At 44.2% G+C, this 18,626-nt stretch overlaps 2 protein-coding genes across 7 annotated transcripts; both read left to right on the top strand.

Annotated features, from left to right (window-relative positions):
• Nucleotides 1-123: 123 nt before the first annotated feature.
• LOC134034217 (ras-related protein Rab-33B) lies at nt 124-3,258 on the top strand. Its single transcript, XM_062478609.1, has 3 exons — nt 124-539; nt 1,759-1,937; nt 2,340-3,258. Exons 1-3 carry the CDS (start codon nt 321-323, stop codon nt 2,692-2,694), a joined length of 753 nt encoding a protein of 250 aa, XP_062334593.1. The 5' UTR covers nt 124-320; the 3' UTR covers nt 2,695-3,258.
• Nucleotides 3,259-5,622: 2,364 nt separating this feature from the next.
• Nucleotides 5,623-18,062, top strand: mgarpb (mitochondria localized glutamic acid rich protein b). Of its 6 annotated transcripts, none has more exons than XM_062477605.1 (8): nt 5,623-5,810; nt 9,196-9,296; nt 10,032-10,080; nt 10,563-10,574; nt 11,958-12,398; nt 15,457-16,431; nt 16,776-16,841; nt 17,217-18,062. In XM_062477605.1, the coding sequence occupies exons 1-7, from the start codon at nt 5,738-5,740 to the stop codon at nt 16,823-16,825; spliced, it is 1,701 nt and encodes a 566-aa protein (XP_062333589.1). In that variant the 5' UTR covers nt 5,623-5,737; the 3' UTR covers nt 16,826-16,841; nt 17,217-18,062. The 6 variants fall into 6 exon arrangements, with proteins under 6 accessions (XP_062333589.1, XP_062333588.1, XP_062333593.1 ...); XM_062477604.1 differs by having other exon boundaries at nt 11,955-12,398; XM_062477609.1 differs by lacking the exon at nt 10,563-10,574 and having other exon boundaries at nt 11,961-12,398.
• Nucleotides 18,063-18,626: the final 564 nt, after the last annotated feature.

Raw genomic sequence — 18,626 nt, 5'->3', positions numbered from 1 at the left:
ATTTAAAACTCCGGAGGCATAACAAAAGTGAATGAGAATCACGGTAGGCCTACTACGCAATAATTTCCGAACATTTCCCTCTGGTTCTCGCGAGTATTTATTACCACACCGTCAAAATAAGGAGCCTACTGGGTGCCAAGCGCACTCACACTCAGAAGTGCAGTCCTTTGTCTTTACAAGAGACTGCACATACAGTGGCAGTGATGCTGATCATTTTGACCTAAAGATTACGGGAGTTTTATCCTTTATCAAATAGCCTACAAGAAATTAATTGATCGATTGTTTCTGAGACACGTTTCGTGTTTCGTCCCACTCCCATTATGGATTCCTCATTGGAGTTCTCCAACTCAGTTAGCAGTGTCTCTTCTATTCCATCGCGATGTCGGATCTTTAAAATCATCGTGATAGGTGACTCTGATGTTGGAAAGACCTGCCTTACCCACCGTTGGTGCGCCGGAGAGTTCCCGGATAGAACGGAGGCAACGATAGGAGTCGATTTCCGTGAGCGAGTTATCGATATTGAAGGCGAGAAAATCAAGGTAATTTCGTTTTTTGGTGTCACCGAATGAGAAACACTTGACTCGGGGCATTTTTTTTTACGAACGGGTTGAGTGCGGACAAAACACGGTTCTAGTTTTGTTTTAAGCACGCTCGCTTTGAAGTGGTTATAAGTGCTGTACATTTTTCTATCATCGTCCCACTGGGAAGAGGCCCCGGGGAAGACCCAGGACACGCTGGAGGGACTATGTCTCTCGGCTGGCCTGGGAACGCCTCGGGGTCCCCCAGGAAGAGCTGGTGGAAGTGGAGAGGGAAGTCTGGGCCTCCCTGCTTAGGTTGCTGCCCCCGCGACCCGACCCCCGGACAAGCGGCAGATAACGAACGAACGAACGAACGAATTGTTCTATCATTGAAGTAAATTTAACTATCAAGTACTTTAAAACATGTACGCTCTGTAGCCTACGTTTTACAACGTCTGAGCTATAACACCGACATTTCTATGTTTATGAATCATCTTAACTACATTAATTATCCATATTGATGTTTTAGATAGTAATGTTCTGTCCAACATGGTACAATGAACAAGTAAATTAACTAGGCGGACTCTAGTTTCTTCCTAATCAAGTCAAAGTTGACCCGTCCATGTCAAAGGCTGTGCCCAGTTCAATTCGTTTGACACTGTTTAAACTTTAACTTCCTCCAGCTACCTTCATAAGATCAATAAGGCTCTTTGTAAATTACAATAGGCGTAGAACTACTTAATTGCTACTGACACATGCTCAAGAAGTTTATATGCATCCATTTCTCCGTGACTTGCAGTCTCCAAAGCAAGCCAAAACTATTAGCTGTAAGTAAGCCAACGTAAATGTGTTTAGTGATATGCTTTGTATGTGCAACTTGGAGGAGGAGAGGGTTTGCCCATGTTCTTCTTTTCTCTGTGTTGTGCCAACCAAATGATTGAGGAAGTGTCCCTGAATGAATTTGAGACTTTGTTTTAGAAGACCAATCGTTTATTAGTCATTCAAGATTAACACATGTGCAGGGAGCAGTGACACCAACACAAACACAATGCTGAAGTGTCCATACTGAGAAAGCAGAACATGGTCTGTAGTCCTATACTCTCATTCACCAGTCTCCTACTTATTTTAATGACTACATATTTTTCTTGATTTGTGAAAGTGTCTTATTGGTTAGTGCTGTGGGAATGTGGGTAAAACCCAAATCATTTTGTTGACAACATTCTTGTTGTGCCACCCCCAGCTGCAGCTATGGGATACGGCAGGCCAGGAGCGCTTCCGAAAGTCCATGGTGCATCACTACTACCGCAACGTGCATGCTGTGCTGTTCGTCTATGCTGTCACGAGCCCCGCCTCCTTCCATGGGCTACCTGCCTGGATTGAGGAGTGCCGCCAGAATTCCCTCGGACAGGAAATCCCATGGTGGGTCGTCATTGTCACGATTATCATGATCATGGCGTCAGAGCGATTAACAATAAAGTCATCAGCGTCACTGGGTTTAGTACATCCAGTCAAATCAAATACAATTCTGTCTGTCCCAGTGACATGGTGGCACCATTCCAGACAGTTAGGAGGGTAGAACAGAGGTCAGGGTTTGATGCTGAAGTTGGTCCCAGACTCAACATTCCAGTCACATGTTCATGCTGAGGAGTTGGATGCTAGTTGTGACTCCGGTTGTTCAGCTGGCGAGCTTGGCAGGGAGGCTGGGGGGGGAGGGGGTAGGGGTTAGGGGTCAATATTGACCCTGTATGTTTTCTAAACATCTCATTGAGGAGTCATTTAAAATTCCTACGTTTTCGGTGTCCCCGGTGTTCTTTTTCTCAGGTTCCTCGTGGGCAACAAGATCGACCTCTGTGACCAGCGTGGCGACCGGTCCGAGAGGCAGGTGAGCAGGGAGCAGGCGGCCAAGTTTGCAGAGGCCCACGGCATGACGCTGTTCGAGACCTCGGCCAAGAGCCCTGACCAGGGGGAGAAGGGCATGGGCGGACGAGGAGGACGAGGAGGTGGGTTTGGAACCCAGAACCAGGAGAGCGTGGAGGCTGTGTTCCTATCAGTGGGGGCCAGATTGAGCCGACAGAGGAGGGTGCCAGAGCAGAGCACGACTGGAGGACACACAAGCTCTTTCAAAATACCGGCTAAAAAGAGATCGGAGAAGAACATGTGGTCGTGCACCTGCTGAGACTGAACTGCGTTCTCCTGCCTAGGGACAGCCTCTGTGATGGGCGGTAGGTATGATTAGTGGGTATATGAAATTCATAAAAAATTTTAGTCTGAAAGACTGGAGTAATGTTGAGTGAGTTCGGACCTGCAGGGTTGAAGGTGGATCCATTTTGGATTGTGCGTCGTCGGGCCTGGTCATGCACAGTCTGTAACATCAACTTTATTCCCGTCTACAGCACTCTTTCTAAGCAAACTAGGTTTGATATACTGGTTTTAAGACTGTCTTAAATTTTATGCAATAAATAATCAATGTTGAATAACTTTGCCAAAAAATTAGCACTGGAACAAATCGATTCTTTGTGGATGCACTAGAAAACAACGTGATGCAGTCATGTTATGGTCTTGTGCATAAGTGTGGGTGGAGAGACTGTCATGTGTGAGTGTGTGTGTGTGTGTGTGTGTGTGTGAGAGAGTGAGTGATCGCGTGCATGAGCCTCTAGAAAAAGATTCAAGTCACATGGTGTGCACAAACCACTCTAAAACAAGCCTTGAAACACACGTGCACCAACACAGACAGAAAAAGTGTGTGCGTGCACAGTATGTGTTATGTTAGTGCAACATTCACCATGTCGCTGCCTAGTAGAAGGCTCTCTCTCCTAATTCCTTTTTTTCCTCAGCAGACTTCCTTATCTGAACCTCTAGGTCCTCATTTCTTTTTTGCAAGGAAGGATTTTGAAAGTTTAGCTTTTGGAGTTTAAAAGCCAAAATGGAAACTGTTGGACATCTGCTTCTGCCTCTCAGATTGACTGAAAAACTTTCCTCAGGTTATGCTGTGACCTCACAAATTCAGGGATTTTTATAGTGGAAATTGTAGGGGAATTTTGGAATGTTGTTACATGATGTTAATGATGTACATTAGATGGGGTGTTTTTTTTTCCAGAATGTGCCAGGAGCTCTGATGTAACCTTTTTAAGTGCATTTTCAAAATAAAAGTTCAATGTTAAATGAAACTTTGTTTTATCTATTAACTTTTAGATATCCTGATTTTTTCATTTAATGTTTAACATGTCTACTGTCAAAATAACACTTAATCCTCTAATTTAACTTTTTGGTGTCATTCTTTTGTTTAAGATCCACAAGAGGGTGCCAAAGATAAGCATTATGAGCTTCTGAATCTCAAAGCCCATTTAGCTCTCCAAGAAATAAGGTCCTTTGACATGTGTAGCAGGTCACTGCAGATGTTCTACCAGTCTGGTAGCCAGCCCACTGTTCTTTGCTGCGGCATTATGGGGAGGCAGCATGAAGGCTGGGGAGACCAACAGACTACAAGCTGGTGAGGAAGACCGGTTATGTCGTTGGGACAGTCTGGAAGCGGTGTTGGAAAGGAGGATTTATTTTCTTCATATTCATTACTGTTTTACTTTTTATCTTTCGCCTGTCTGCTGCTGAAAACCCCAAATTTCCCAACACAGTGGCAATTTTAGACTTTTTTTTAGGGGTGATCAAGTACACCTAAATTTCAGCACCCCTAAAAATAATAATAGAATTATTATGAATTATTATTATCTTAAATACGTTGTAGTGCTCTAACGTGTTAAAACAATGTTTATTTATTGTTGACACATCATTTCATTTGATGCTAGTAGTTTATGAAGAAAGGGACTTTCTTAGTTTTCATTCATTCAATATTTTGCATAATAATAAATAAATGTAAGAATTCTTACTCAGTGAAATTAGCAAGGGGGTTTAACACTTTTGCAAGGTACTGTATCCATGTCACATTCTCATTGGGGGCTGAGCCCCCCTAAAGGTCAGATCCTAGATACGCCCCTGTCCCATGTGAGGATCAATCAAGTCTTGTCTGGTGTTCACTGTGTGTAGTATCTTGTTCAGAGGCATAATGGACTGAGAGGACAGCTGGCTCCGGCACCATAACAAATAGCAATGTATTTCTTAAGGGCTATTTTAGCTTATTTTTGACATGATTCAAACCAAAATATCCCACCTCCCTTCAAAGCCACTCCCACACAACTACAGTAACAAGCATTGAGTGGAGGGGCAGAGTGCATGCAGGTAAGGTAGACAGACAGGTAGCCCGTCCAATCAATAGTCAGGGTACCCCTTAATGATTGGTCATGTTTATTACAGTATTGCGACGCCCACTGATTTCATGTTACAGTCAACCCTTTAGATATATTGGTTGCTATCAAGACGCGAAGTTACTTTCGGCAAATATTACAAAAAGTGCTTCTCAACATTGCATACCCTGCCTTTAAACACAGGGAAATGTATTCAACTGAATACATTAATTTGATCCTCCTGTAGAAAGTCTGGTTGCGTGCGCGGATACTAGTAAATACACGTTGACCTCGCGTCAAGACTCAACGATTCTCGTCTGACTGTCCTCTCCCGTGCATTATCATAGGACCTACCGTCAGCGTGAGGCCTGGAAGTCAAAGCTGAGCACGCAGATGTGGGCCCACAGCAGCCAAGTCTTATATCATTAACATGGACTCTGTGCATGACCTTCCACTATCCCAAGCCTCCGAGAGAAGAAGGCCCCTAATTCCCTTAAACATCGCAGGGGGCAGTTTGTTGACTAGGATTTAGCAGAAAAGAAGCTGGACACCGGCCCATTCATTCTGAAAACACGGCTATGACGATTTAATGTGCATAATCAAAATGTATAATTGTCTGTGACAGATAGCCTAACCGGCTCATGACTGAGCGTGCTACCTGTGCAAAACCTTAGAAGTCTCTTCATGGTCCGATAAGATGTTCTGGAACCTTGCACAAACCCCTAACACTTCACTTTAAAAAACAAAAATATGCAGATGTTTCCAACCCGGAAAATTATCTCTATTTTGTCAGTCCCCAAAACCACGTGTTATTTTGCCCTTTCGCCTGCAAGGGAGTGACGTTTAGGCTATAAAAGGAAGGGGGGTTGCCCCATCCTGAGAGTTTCCAGTCTCCCAGCATCGCCTCAGTCAGCGTGCGCAGACGCCACTCATCCCTCGACTCTCTTATTGAAGGCACGCATCGCACACTGAAACCGAACAGAAATGTTCTGCAGACGGGCAATACAGAGACTCGGGCCTCTGGCACGAAAGACAATTACACCCTCATCCAGAAATGGTGAGTTTTTGTTCATATCGACGGCAATAAATAGATTTGTTAGAAGTGCCTGTTGTGCATCTCGACGTATAATGCGTCTCTGTCTGCATAGGTCCAGATCAGTGCATCGAAATTCATTTAAATGTCGAATGTTTTTACACTCGTTCCATTCACTCAAATGTGATCTTTCGAGTTGTTTGTCCCACATTTGTCCCTCAATATTGCACTGTTTAACGTGTTGCCACTGCACTGCATCCGTGTCATACACGAAGTCATAATAAAATGATATATTGTGTCAAATGTTATTAAAATATATTGTTACTATTTAAAAATGCAAGAAGAGTGGCATTGAATGTCGATATACCATTAGGCCTAGTTCGGTGGTTGTTCAGGCAGGACGCCCCCTTTTCAAAAGGAGGTGTGTCCTGCTTTTTGGAACACGCAGTTCTTACTGCACAAAGATTTAAAAAACCGCACATCACTAAGATTTTCGACATTTTTACATAACGAATGGCGTCAAATGAGATTGGACGAAACGTCGTGCAATGTCACAACTTCGTCGTTTATGAAAAATTAATTAGATCAAATGTCCGAGGATGTTCGCATGCGGGGGGGGGACGTGTGTCCGAGAGCTAGTGTATGGATTATATGGAACAAAGCAGAATGTGTGCTATAACTTGAGCGTCAAGTTTCGTGCGCCTCCATATTTGGAACAAAACGTCAAATATATTGTATCCGTTTAGAAAAATCTCATAAATATATAGATGAATGTGTTGATAATGAGACCACATTGTACACAGGCTCAGGGATTGTAGGATTTGGCATGTATTTTTAGAATACCCCGTTCAATATTTCGTGGATCGTCCATTCACATAATGTTCTCGTATTAATGTGATGTTTTCTCGGGGGCCATTGGGGCCCTTATGGTATATCAATTTCCTGTTTTTGTAGTAGAACCTCACAAGCTGCAAACAGCTAAGTGAATCCAACTCACTTGGACTTTGAAGCACGTTTTCTTTCTGCGCAAGTAAAATTGACCACAGGTTACTTTGCTGACTCATGTTCATATTGATGTTTCTGACATGGAAGGCTTCAGTGTGCCTGTGCTTGTGTGTGTGCGAGACTACACAGTTGTATGTGAGCACATGTGTGCAAAAGAGGGAGAAAATGGCTTCTATTCAGTAGAAGGAGCAGCCAGAATCTGCCCTTGCTTTACATAACTGTCTCCTTGGCGGCCTAGGGGCCTAGCTTCAGCCTGGCCAGGCCTAGCATGTTACGTATTTCCCCTTGCCTGCACTTTCCTTGTGTACATGCATACATCGCACACGTCATGTTGGCCATGTTACTTGTTTGACATTACGCCAGTTGCCAGGGGAGGGAGAGACTGACAGGCTGACCGTGAAGAGGGCACATGCGTGTCCTGTCTGACATGTTTGACCTCTGCCACAGATTAACTGCTTACCTGTATATATAACTGCACTTGGACTTCCCAGGCAACAGTACTGTCACAGGTATTAGTGTTGCAGGGTCAGAGCTGATGGCAATGTCACCATTGTCAAAGTTGTCACTGATCTGTGATCAGATTAACCCTGGGCGGATCTTAATATGAGAAGGAGAGAGGTGGAGGACTGGGAGTCAGTAATGAGAGGCAATTATATGGTGGTGTTGCATTTGGGGCTGAATGAAAGCGAGGAGTCAGGTGGCTGAGCGGTGAGGGAATCGGGCTAGTAATCCGAAGGTTGCCAGTTCGATTCCCGGTCATGCCAACTGACGTTGTGTCCTTGGGCAAGGCACTTCACCCTACTTGCCTCGGGGGGAATGTCCCTGTACTTACTGTAAGTCGCTCTGGATAAGAGCGTCTGCTAAATGACTAAATGTAAATGTAAATGTAGTAGTCTGCTCTAAAAATGTATGCCGTAATACAATCTATTGGAATAGTGGGTGCGCGCGCTTGGGGAGAATGCCTTGTAAGTGTGTGTGCTCTGCAGAGGTGTAGGATGAAATGCGATACCATGAAACATGTCAGATAGGAGGGATTGAGCAAGGGGGGGGGGGGGGGCTGGGTTAGCCTGTTGTACATTGTGTTCCCTTGTTGCTGTTCAGACTAGGCTGGTGCGCTTCCACGACACACGTATAGTGCCTCATATAGAAAGTGTGTGCTTCTGTGTGTCACTGTTGCGTAGGATTCCATGCTGACCTTTTTCGTTTGAGAAATCTGACCTCAAGCCTCCACTTGAACTTTTAAACCAATTCCTTATGTACTGCAGGAATACAGTATACTGTGCATTACAGCAGAGGCCATATGTGTTTATATAAAAAATACAGATCCATTCAAAGGGTTTATATAGTGACCAAAAAGTGTAGTCTACAGTGTGTGTCTGTGGGTGTAGATGTTTGCATGGATGTGTGTGCGCTGCATCTCTGGGTACATAGCTTAGCCAGTGTTTGGGTGAAGGTAGTGCTAGGAGGTTTTATTTATGGAAGAGCCTTAATGCACTGGTACCAATCCCATAAGCAGGCAAAGCAGGGTTTCTGACCTGGCTTCCGAATACAATCACGATCAACAACAACAACAACAACAGCCCATTATGAGATTTACCAGGGCCTTGACTTTCCAATGCGTTTTCAAGTGCAATGTTCTAAGCTCCTCTGCACAATACTTACAAAATAGACTAGCGTACTTGTCGAAGATAGGGGTAAAGTATGGTATAATGACACTAATGAGATGAGTTGGTAGATGACTGCAGGAAAGGAGAACCCTCATCGCGTATGGTGGGGCACGATGGGCTGGTTCTCTAAAATTCAAACAAGGAATCTTTGTTAGAAATTTGGGATGTAAATGTGTCCAGCTCGGCTTATGGGAACACTTTCCACTCTGGTGTTGGAAATGACTGGCGTAGCACCCTTCTTAATTAGATTAAAGGATCGGTAGGCTTGTTGACGTACCAAAATACGGCTGTCTTCAGGCACAGGTGGACTGTAATGACCTGCTACCTCCTGATTAGCTCATAACTAAATCATGTTTTGAAGCATTGAGATTTTAAGTAGGAGGCTTACCCAGCATTTACCCATACTAAAGATGGAATCTTCTCAAAAGCGTATTACCTCCATATATCTGTGCGTTTTATATGGACTGGGCACAGGTGTCCACCAATCTTCTCTATTCATATTGGCCGAGTTTCCCAAATTCGTTAAACGCTAAGAGCTTCTTAACGGATCTGGGAAACCCGGCCATTGTTCACAGCTGATAAGGCTCCATAGAATAATTTGTGGTACACAATTCACAAAAACAAGTGTGTATGAAAAAGACTCACTTACTGTATTCTCTGTAAAATGCAGCTGTGATTGTGTTTGGTTCCTGGTCCGTCCCCTAACTTTGCCCCCCACTCATCCACGTTGTCCTCAGTTGTTCCAGCACGGCAGATGTCCTTCGGGATCCCTGGTGGATCCTCAAATGTGGTGTACGTCGTGCTGTGTGGTGGAGGCCTCACTGCTGCTGCAGTCTACGTAAGTACAGCCCTTTTGTGTCGTCGCCAGTTTGTCATCTCCCAACATTTTTACAGGGCTGTTCTGAATCTGTAGCAAAGATTGAGAGATAAAGAGAGACTACAAATGTAGTCATAAAATTACTTTTAAAAGAGTAACAGTCGGATGTCATTTGCCAAACTTCCACCAGCACATTTGTGGTGTCTGGGTGGCCATTTTGTGTCATAGTAGAAGCCTATGGTGTATTTGCACAGCGCTCACCCCTCAGAGACTGGTCTCAGTGGTGACTGTTGTCATGGAACAAGCCTAGACGTTACCATAGATCAGGCTGTGGAAGAGCACAATTGGGTCTTTGTTTCTGTAGACCCCGTTATTGTAACAAGTGCCTGTCTAGGTTAGCCAACAATGTATAGGGCAGTTTTCTTGACTTTAACTAGATGTTCTTTAAACACCAACCTGTTTAATTTATGAATGTAAATATGTCCATTTTTTTTTCTCCTGTTGAGAGTTTTTGGGGAGTTTTTCCTTGTCTTCCTTGAGGGTTTAGGTTGGTTGAGGGGCAGTTCTATGGGCATATGTGAAGCCCTCTGTGACATGCTTGCGTGTAAAAAGGGCTATACAAATAAATTTGATTTGATGTTGATAAAAGGCTTGTTTGGGTATAGTTAAGGAAGTGGGTAGTACTGGTGGCATTTATTAGGTTTGTTTCTATGGAAAGTAAAGTGTCCTCTTGACATTCCTCCCTGTCCCCCACAGGCCTACAAGACAGTGAATGGTGACAGCGCAGCAGTCCCCAGTACAAAGAGTGAGTACTGCACACATATTCCTTTTCACCTATTTAATGAAACTTGTAATGATATACCAATTAAAACACACATTCCAAAATAGAGAAGCTTTTAAGAGGGTTATGTCAGGGACAAGGAATTTTACGTACAACTAGCATGGTGCTCGTAAGCCAAGCCTAGCTGTTTTCATTTGGCAATTGTGAAATGGCAAAGGGGATTTTTCATCGCTGGGCAAGGCGAAATGTTTTGGCGGTGGAACCCAAAGCCAACATGGTAGACTGATCAATCTGAATCACATTTATCTGGCCTGTCAAAGTCGATACGTCAGTGATTAGTTTGTCTACGTACCCGAGGGTGTTGTGGGAGAGAGCCCGGGCAGACTGCTCTTGGTCAGAGTTGACTCCCTCTCACGGGTTCACATGGATACAAAGGCTCACCCATACCACAAATACACAACCTGAGATGCCACTTTAAACTGTGTTTGTGTCTGTCTGTGTTCCAGGTGCGGAAGAGGGTGAGTATTTTCTGTAAGCGCATGTCAGTGCTAACGTGTGGACTGCATTCCCTTTGGCTTTTCTCTTCACACATTCCTGAGGAGGTAGTCCTCATTCATACTTCATGGTGAAAGCCATTTTGTTTTTCTTAACTAGTCACTAACCTTCTGCTCATCACACCCCTCTCGTGCATTTTTACCAATCCCTACCCAGCATGCCAGTACTCCACCCAATTACATAACTTGCCATGCGAAGGAGACCTGTTGCCAACATGACCTTCACAGCCATAGCAATGCCTCTCAACACATAAAAGCCCTTTTGTAATGTGCATATTTGAGTCCACAGGGGCTCTGCATATCTGGAAGTTAAACCTTGCTTGTGCATAAAAGGGGAGAAAAAAGTTCTGTACTCTGAACTTTGATAAAAAATGTCCTTGATGTTTTTTCAAGTGCTTATCTTCAACTCTCCATAGAATGCACACCAAACCAAAAATTTGTTCTCAACTTTCTTTTGTCCGTCTTTTGAATCTCTCCCCACTGATACGTAGAGCTTTGGTATGAGAGACGCTTCTCTCCCTCTGAGGTCAAGAGGTCATGTTGTAGAGCGCCTTCCAGTCCACATATAAAGGTCTCACCTGTTCAGACTGACGGGTCAGTGAAGAGAAATTATGCAGGAAAATGCTTAAATTACTTACGATATTGACAGGTGTAGTCTTTCAAATATACAAACTTGCTGACCCCATGCTGTGCCTTTTTAAGGAAACATTCTGTGGAAACTATATTTCTACTTGTCTATTCATTGTATATAAGGATGTTTGTAACCCATGTGCTACACTCATCTGACCAAACCGCTTTGATTTGTTAAATGATCCAAGCTCGTTCTAATAAACAAAAACAACACTTGAATTGTCGTGGATCTTTCCGGCTACTGACCGACATCCTCCTATCACCCCCCTATTCTACCTAAGATGTGTTGCTTGTTGTAGGTCTTTGGACAACAATTATTAAATGTAATAGAAATAAATCTGTCAGTGTTGACTGTTAATTGCATTTGCATGTTGAGGTGTGCCAGTTGTGTACATGCCTAAATGGGAGGTCAACTGAGGCTTGGACCTAGTCTTTGGCCTTGTTCTGTCTGAAAATGTATTTCTGCCACCTGGTTGTTTTGAGCTCATCCTCACTAATTTCATTTGAAGTTTTAAAACCTTTTCGCTAAGCCCCTTTTAAAATGGTTCTCGCCTTTTGACCTTTTGGGTATGGTGCTGACCTGGTCTTCTCCTGCCACTGATCCACTGATGGCTAGTCATATTAGTGCTAATCTTCTGGCTGGCATGTGTCCTAGCTGCCAGGGCATCCTCTCTGACCCCCCCTCCTCACTCTCTCCGTTTCCTCTTGTACCAGCAGCAGAGGCAGCACCGGTGGCCGTGGCCGTAGAAGCTCCTGCTGAATCAGCTCCGGTAGAGGTCCCGGCCGCCGAGGTGGTCGTAGAGGCTGTTGCTGCTGTAGAAGAACCAGTAGCGGAGACTGCTGCTGCACCAGAGCCCGTTGCTGAGGTTGTTGCCGAGGCTGTCGTTGAAGCGGTTGCCGTAGAGACCCCAGCAGCTGAAGCGCCGGCGTCCGAAGTGGTTGCAGAGGTCGTTGCAGAGGTTGCGGCTGAGCCAGTCGTCGAGGCTGTTGTAGAGGCCGTTGCCGAGCCTGTCGTTGTGGTGGTGGAGGAGGCAGCACCAGAGGCGGTGGTCGAAGCTCCCGTTGCCGTGGAGGCCGTTGTCGAAGCTCCCGTTGTTGTGGAATCCGTCGCCGTGGAGGATGTGGCGCCCGCCGAGGCCCCTGCAGAGGAGAGTGCGGGTACGGTCGTAGAGGAAGTCGCCCCCCCTGCTGAGACCGCCCCTGCCCCTGAGGCCGAGGTGGCGCCCGCCGCTGAGGTCGCAGCATAGACGGGGGTGGGGTCAGAGGTTAAAGGTTAACCTAGAGGACGGGGTTGGGTTAGTCTTGGTGTCCCCTCCCCCTTACCCTGCTCTACCCAATCCCCAGACCCAAATCTACAACATCTGACAATAAACTGCAGAGGTGGACTTTTATTCTGTGAGGACACTTTAGTTTATGCTGATTCTTATCTGGGCAAATCTAGAGCCGTTTTTTACAGTTTGGGCTACTTATCACATTCACAAACAGTTTTTAGGAGGAGTGTAAAGAAGAGGGTTTTAGGGATTGGAAGTGGAGGAGTTTTGAATGTATACAGTACAGTTGTCCTGAGTCACTGAGTAACAGCTGTAAAGATGTATGTGCCCCTTAAATCCTAGGACACAAAATGGCACCTTTTATTTCCTTTACTTTGACTAAATGGGGGAACATGACTTCTTGCACTAATTGGGCTGCAGGATTTCATGCAATTTAAATCAGTTTGCACTCAGTTTGATTCGTAATGACAATTCAAAGTGCAGGGAACTCCAGCTACCTGAAGACACGAAGCAGGTGAAGGTTTTTATGCAAAAATAATTGTATCCATTGGATTTCATAAAATAAGGGAATGAAACGGCTTGCTAATTCTGCTGCATTTTATTGTGAAATGTGACCAAAAAACCTGTTAGCTCTTGCTCCTGAGCCTTCCTCTCTGCTTCAGCCTTCTCTTCCTCTCTCCCACAGTGCTGCTCTCACACCTTTCTAGAATGAGATGAACAAGGTTTTGACGGAGATGTCATACAGCTCAATTACTTAGGGGAGTAGTGGATATCCAATGGGAGCCAAGCGCAACTTTTTTTGTAAATGGAACCGTATAAAACTATTGTCTGGCTCCCGGGTGTACTTCCTGGTACTGTATATAATGAGCGTCCCTGTCAGACCCTTCTATGTCACATTCTGTACTTCTACTCCAGGGATAAGTCATTCACTCATCCAAGCACAGACCTAAGATCAGTTTCCCCTACCCTAATGCCAAGCTGAGCCCTTTAGTAATTGTTGAAATAAGCTGATCTTAGATCAGTGCTTGGGATGAGATGACTTCCAGTAAAACCGTCAAACCTTACCAGCAGTTTACAGAACTGATGCCAGTCTCCCTTCAGTTTACTTCACCTGACTTTAGGGATTATCTTAATGTTTTTTACTCTACCCGCCTTTGCCTCTTGTGGAGTGCTTATACGTGTAACTGCGATCAGTCCACAACTCATACACTGCACTCAAGCCCTCCTGTAACCAAGGCGCTTCACACACACGCGCACACACACACACGTCAGGCACGTATGACACTCTAACAAGTGACACACTTCTTTGTGCCACAACAGGTGGGTTTCAATCACCTCACACTTCTCTCTCCAACCTCTAGAGTCTAAGCCATTTTCTTTATTTTTTTCTTGTCATCTTTTATCTGTGAAAGGAAAGATCTAGGAAACTTTCATGAGCCTCCCCCAAACATCTGTTCTCTACCAACGTTGGAATTTTTTTACTGTCTGGTATATTGTCGCCATGACCAAGTAATGCGCTATCGTGTTAATCTAGAGAATGTTTTGCTGACTAAATAAGGACATTTAAGTCATTCAATAAAGACGTCATGACATCTCGTCCTCAATTGCATTTTTTTACTGCATGCATATACAATGCACTTAATATTGCTTTTTATGATGTAACAGATTTTTCTTCCTTACCTTGGGGTATGCTCTTTTAGGGCACGATGTTCTACAGCCTGACATCTTCAAATCAATTTCTTAATGTTGGCATTATGTAAAAGCATTTTTTTGTTAAACATTTACAACCACACCAGTTTACCAGTTCAGAAGGCAACTGGTTCCTTTCAGCCTATCCAGTCTACACCCACCCACACTGCTACAATGCTCCTAGTTTAGGATTGTATTTTGTTGCCTATTAGACACCTTACTGATCTGCTATCCCCCTTCCTGTAGTGTTGATAGAGCTGATGTCTGCCTTGTTCATGCTCCTATGGATGACTTGGACATTCCCTGTTATACTGCTACTATGTTATACAGTGAAGTATGTAACATGTAGATATCTATTTAGGGACATTTATGGCACAAATTGGTATATTTTCTTTGTTAGTCCTGAAATACACTACCGTAGTTTAAAAGTGACTGCACAAATAGCGCTGGCTACAGCAGCTGGGTTTGACAGGTCTGAACCTGTTAAACGGGTCCTTGGAACCTAAACTAATTCCAGTTCCTTTAACCACACTTACCTCTCTCTGTGGAGAGATGTTTTCATATCCTTCTTTATTGCACAACAATTCTATTTACAGATTTGCCTTGTGGACATCTTTTAAACCATATATTGACCACAGATACTTCTCATGCAAGTGATGGCATAGCATAGATAATAAAACGTTCCTTCCATAGGAGAAAAGACTAGTTCCAGTATTGTCAACAGTTTTGCCAAAAGCCTCAGCCTTGCTACTCCTCCTGCTGGTCTGAAGGATGAATGCTTACACTGGTGCCATTTCATACTAATGCCCTCTTGTGTTAGGTGGATGTCATGTTGATGTTATATAATGTATAATATAAGATGGAGCATGAAATGGCTTGGCAGTCCCCTGTAGAGCCCCAGAGACGTCCCTGTGCCATCCCCCATGTGCCACCCCCTTGGTGGAGCGGCGGGCGAGGTGAGTGCCATGTGGATGTTCAATGACCGTGCTGTGTAGGTACCCATCCATACTAGAATATTGTCACTTACTTTACTGCAGAGGTGAAACATGAAAACCCTGTTGATAATGTTGCCACTGTGACACCACAAAAATATCTCAAACAAAACAAGCATGACAAAGACCAACGTTAAGTGTAGTAGTGTAATGCATAACTAGCGTTTTTGTCTATAGTAAATAAAACGGGGAATTAGAAATGTAGTCTTTGTGCTACTGCCTCCACTACCGCTAACCTAGCCACATCCTCTTCCTTGGTCCCAGGGACGGTCTCTGACATCCTGACGGCTGTGAAGATCCTGACCAGCTCCACAGTGGAAATCGCAGCAGCATCCGTGGGTGAGACGAGGATCGCTAGCGCCGTGCGACACCTGGAGGAGAATGCCCTGGATGTTCCAGAATCCCTGGAAGTTCTAGAGACAGTCAAGGAAGAAGTGGTGGTGGCTGAAGAGGAAGCGCCGGTCGAGGCCTCCGCTGTTGGGGAGATGGAGGAGCCCAGGCCTGAAGAGGCTGTTCTTGATGACGCAGGTGCAGAAGAAGCGGCGGAGGCGGAAGTGACCTCTGAACCGCAGGAAGTAGTTCTGGTTGTGGAGGTGGAGACCACTGCTGCGGGTGTTTCTGCTGCAGATGATGAGGCAGAGGAGAAAGCTGCCCCCCTCCCTGAGGAGGCTCCAGCCTCCGCTCCTTTAGTGGAAGAGGTGGGAGAGGCTGAGGAACCAGCGGTTGAGGCACCAGCTCTTGAGGCACCGGCTCTTGAGGTTGTTGCAGTGGAGGAAGCCACAGCAATTGAAGAGCCAACTGAAGCTGCGTCTGCTGTGGAGGAGTCTGCAGAACCAGCCCGGGAGGCGGCTGAGGTGGCCGAGGCCATATCCGAGGCAGAAGCCCTCATCATAGCGGCGGCCCACCTGGCAGCGGCCTCGGTCAGTGCCGCCCTGGAGGTCCTGCCGGGAGCGACAGTAGAGGAAGCTGAGCCAGCTCCGGAGATCTCAGCTGCAGAGCACTGCCACTCCTGCCACAGCACTGGCCCGGCCTCGGAGGCGGCGGAACCCCTGGTTGTGGAGGCGGAGGTGGTGCCACGTGGGGTGGAGGAGGAAGCTGTGCAAGGCACAGAAGTCCAGGAGGCGGATGTCCAGGTGGAGGAGGAGGCAGTGGAGACCTTGCTCGAGGAGAGCACCTCCGAGGGAGCCGTGGAGATGGCGGAGGAAGCCAAGGAGGAGGGAACACCCATGGCAGGGCTAGGTAAAATATGCCATAGCTCACACTAGTCTGTTACTTTGCTGCTATTGGCCTGGAAAGTCAATAAGACTTCCGTTTTACTTCTGACCAGTGGGAACTGGCAGGCATTATTCAGTGTTGTACAATAATAGCTTAGTGTGCAATTGGCGCTAAAAGATGCTTTATTTATATATATACATATAATTTTTTTTTTTATTATCGAATACTGTGAGCCTGTCAACCTACCACCTAATTCACAAGGCTCATGGAAACGATGAAAAACATGACCAAAACCTAAGAAATTTGTGATCAAATTTACGTATAAAGTTAGTAAAAACAGACCATTTCATTTCTGCCTATGCCCACAGCATCACAGGAGATGGCCAATCCAATAAAAAGAGGCTGCTCTGTGATGTAATAGTACAGTTGTGAAGGTAAATAGACAAAAAGACATAGAATTTGAATCTGCAGAACGGACATCTTCCTCTAATTCTGGAATGGGATACAGCAACAATTACAGCTAATAGCCCATAACAGAATTCGGTAGCATCAGAGCTTTGATATATTCAATAATGTATTCACGGTGGACTCATTTATTCATTCTTGTATAGACATGTATTTTACATTTATCTGTTATGAAGAAAAAATATTTGGGTTGGGATTTTGGTGCAATGTCCGTTCAATTAATTCTAATTCTATGAACAGCAGATCGACACACTAGGCCCCATAGTACATGAGTAGGTCTAGTAGAGTGCACTGGTTGAAGTTTCCTCTAAACAAACCTGTTATTTTGTTGTTGTTCTCCTCAGCCATTGATAGCCTGGCCGTGATCTCAGTCCAGTCGTGAGATGAACAGAGACGTGCCTTCCGGAACTTTCACCAGCTGTCAATCAGAAACAGGACAGTCATACAGCGTTAGAATGAGCTCTGATTTGTTCTTCTACTCTGTTCCAATGTCAGCAACACTAATGTGACAGTGGTCAACCATAGGTCAAATAAACCATGTACTCTTTTTTGTCTGCTAATAGTCTAGCACTTTTCTAAGGTTTGGATAGGCATTTTGTTTAGGATTTGTTTAGAAGTTAGACCTTTTGTTCCAATTACTACTTAGTAACTCAAGGTGCCGCCATTGCAAAACTCATTGAACGTATTTATATTTATAAACATGACCAGTTGACTGTATTCAGTTATCCATGTGGCCAGTTGATTGTATTCAAATGTATTCACTTGACCAGTTGAAAGTATTACAATTTATTCACATGACCAGTTGAATGTATTAAAAGTTATTTACATGACCAATTGAATGTATTAAAAGTTAATCACTTTACTGTTGAAAGTACCATATTTAAAGTTGTCTGATAGATTGTATACCCAAAGTAAAAAGTGATGTCAGTTCCTTAATGGCTATTATGGTTTTATGAAGCAATGGCGTCTGCTAACTGCTAACCTTTATGAAAACAATATAAACTACAAAAGTAAATCAATTGTCTCCAAAGGACCCTAAACATTAGACTATAATATTTAATATCATATAAATATAAAGTAGTATTGAGTATGTTAGGATACTTGTGTTTATTTTTTTGTTTGTTTTTTTTGCCACACAATAGAATGTTGTACAGATAAATAAAAACAACTGTAAATATGCATTTAAATAACACATTTTGTGATCAACTTATTTTGCACTAATCCTGACTGTTGAATGAATCACAGGAAGATGTCTTGACCTCACATTGAATCACCTGCAGGGTGAGTCAATATTTCAATGTTCTTGTTTAGACACTTGGAATAAATATTTAAACAGTGGGCAATTGTTTCTGTAACAAAAATAACATTGATTTAACCAGAAGATGGTGCTACATACTTTGTTTTAGGCCTACATGCAATTCTATGCATGTTAGAGTTATTCCCATTTCGAGAAAAATTAAATGTTTATGGTAAGTAAACCCAGCTTATTCAAGTTTACAAGCTCAAAGATAACCATAACAATATAACAATGCTGTGGGACATACATACACTGCAGTGCACTGCATGAAGTTGCCTGTCTCATATGCCATGTATACATTAATTCCATAAAGCCAGCATGTCGCAAATGCCCTTGCTGTCAAACTTAAAGAGGGAATTAATTGGAAAAATTATTTCTGTTGGATGGTCGTTTCTGAAGTATTGTGTGTTGTTATTTCTGGAAACAGAGGGGGGCAGTGGCCGTTCAGCGTGACGTC

Source organism: Osmerus eperlanus, chromosome 14 (assembly GCF_963692335.1).
Source record: "Osmerus eperlanus chromosome 14, fOsmEpe2.1, whole genome shotgun sequence".
Taxonomy (NCBI): domain Eukaryota; kingdom Metazoa; phylum Chordata; class Actinopteri; order Osmeriformes; family Osmeridae; genus Osmerus; species Osmerus eperlanus.
Note: the sequence above shows the minus strand (reverse complement) of the source record. Positions and strands in the feature narration are given on the sequence as shown.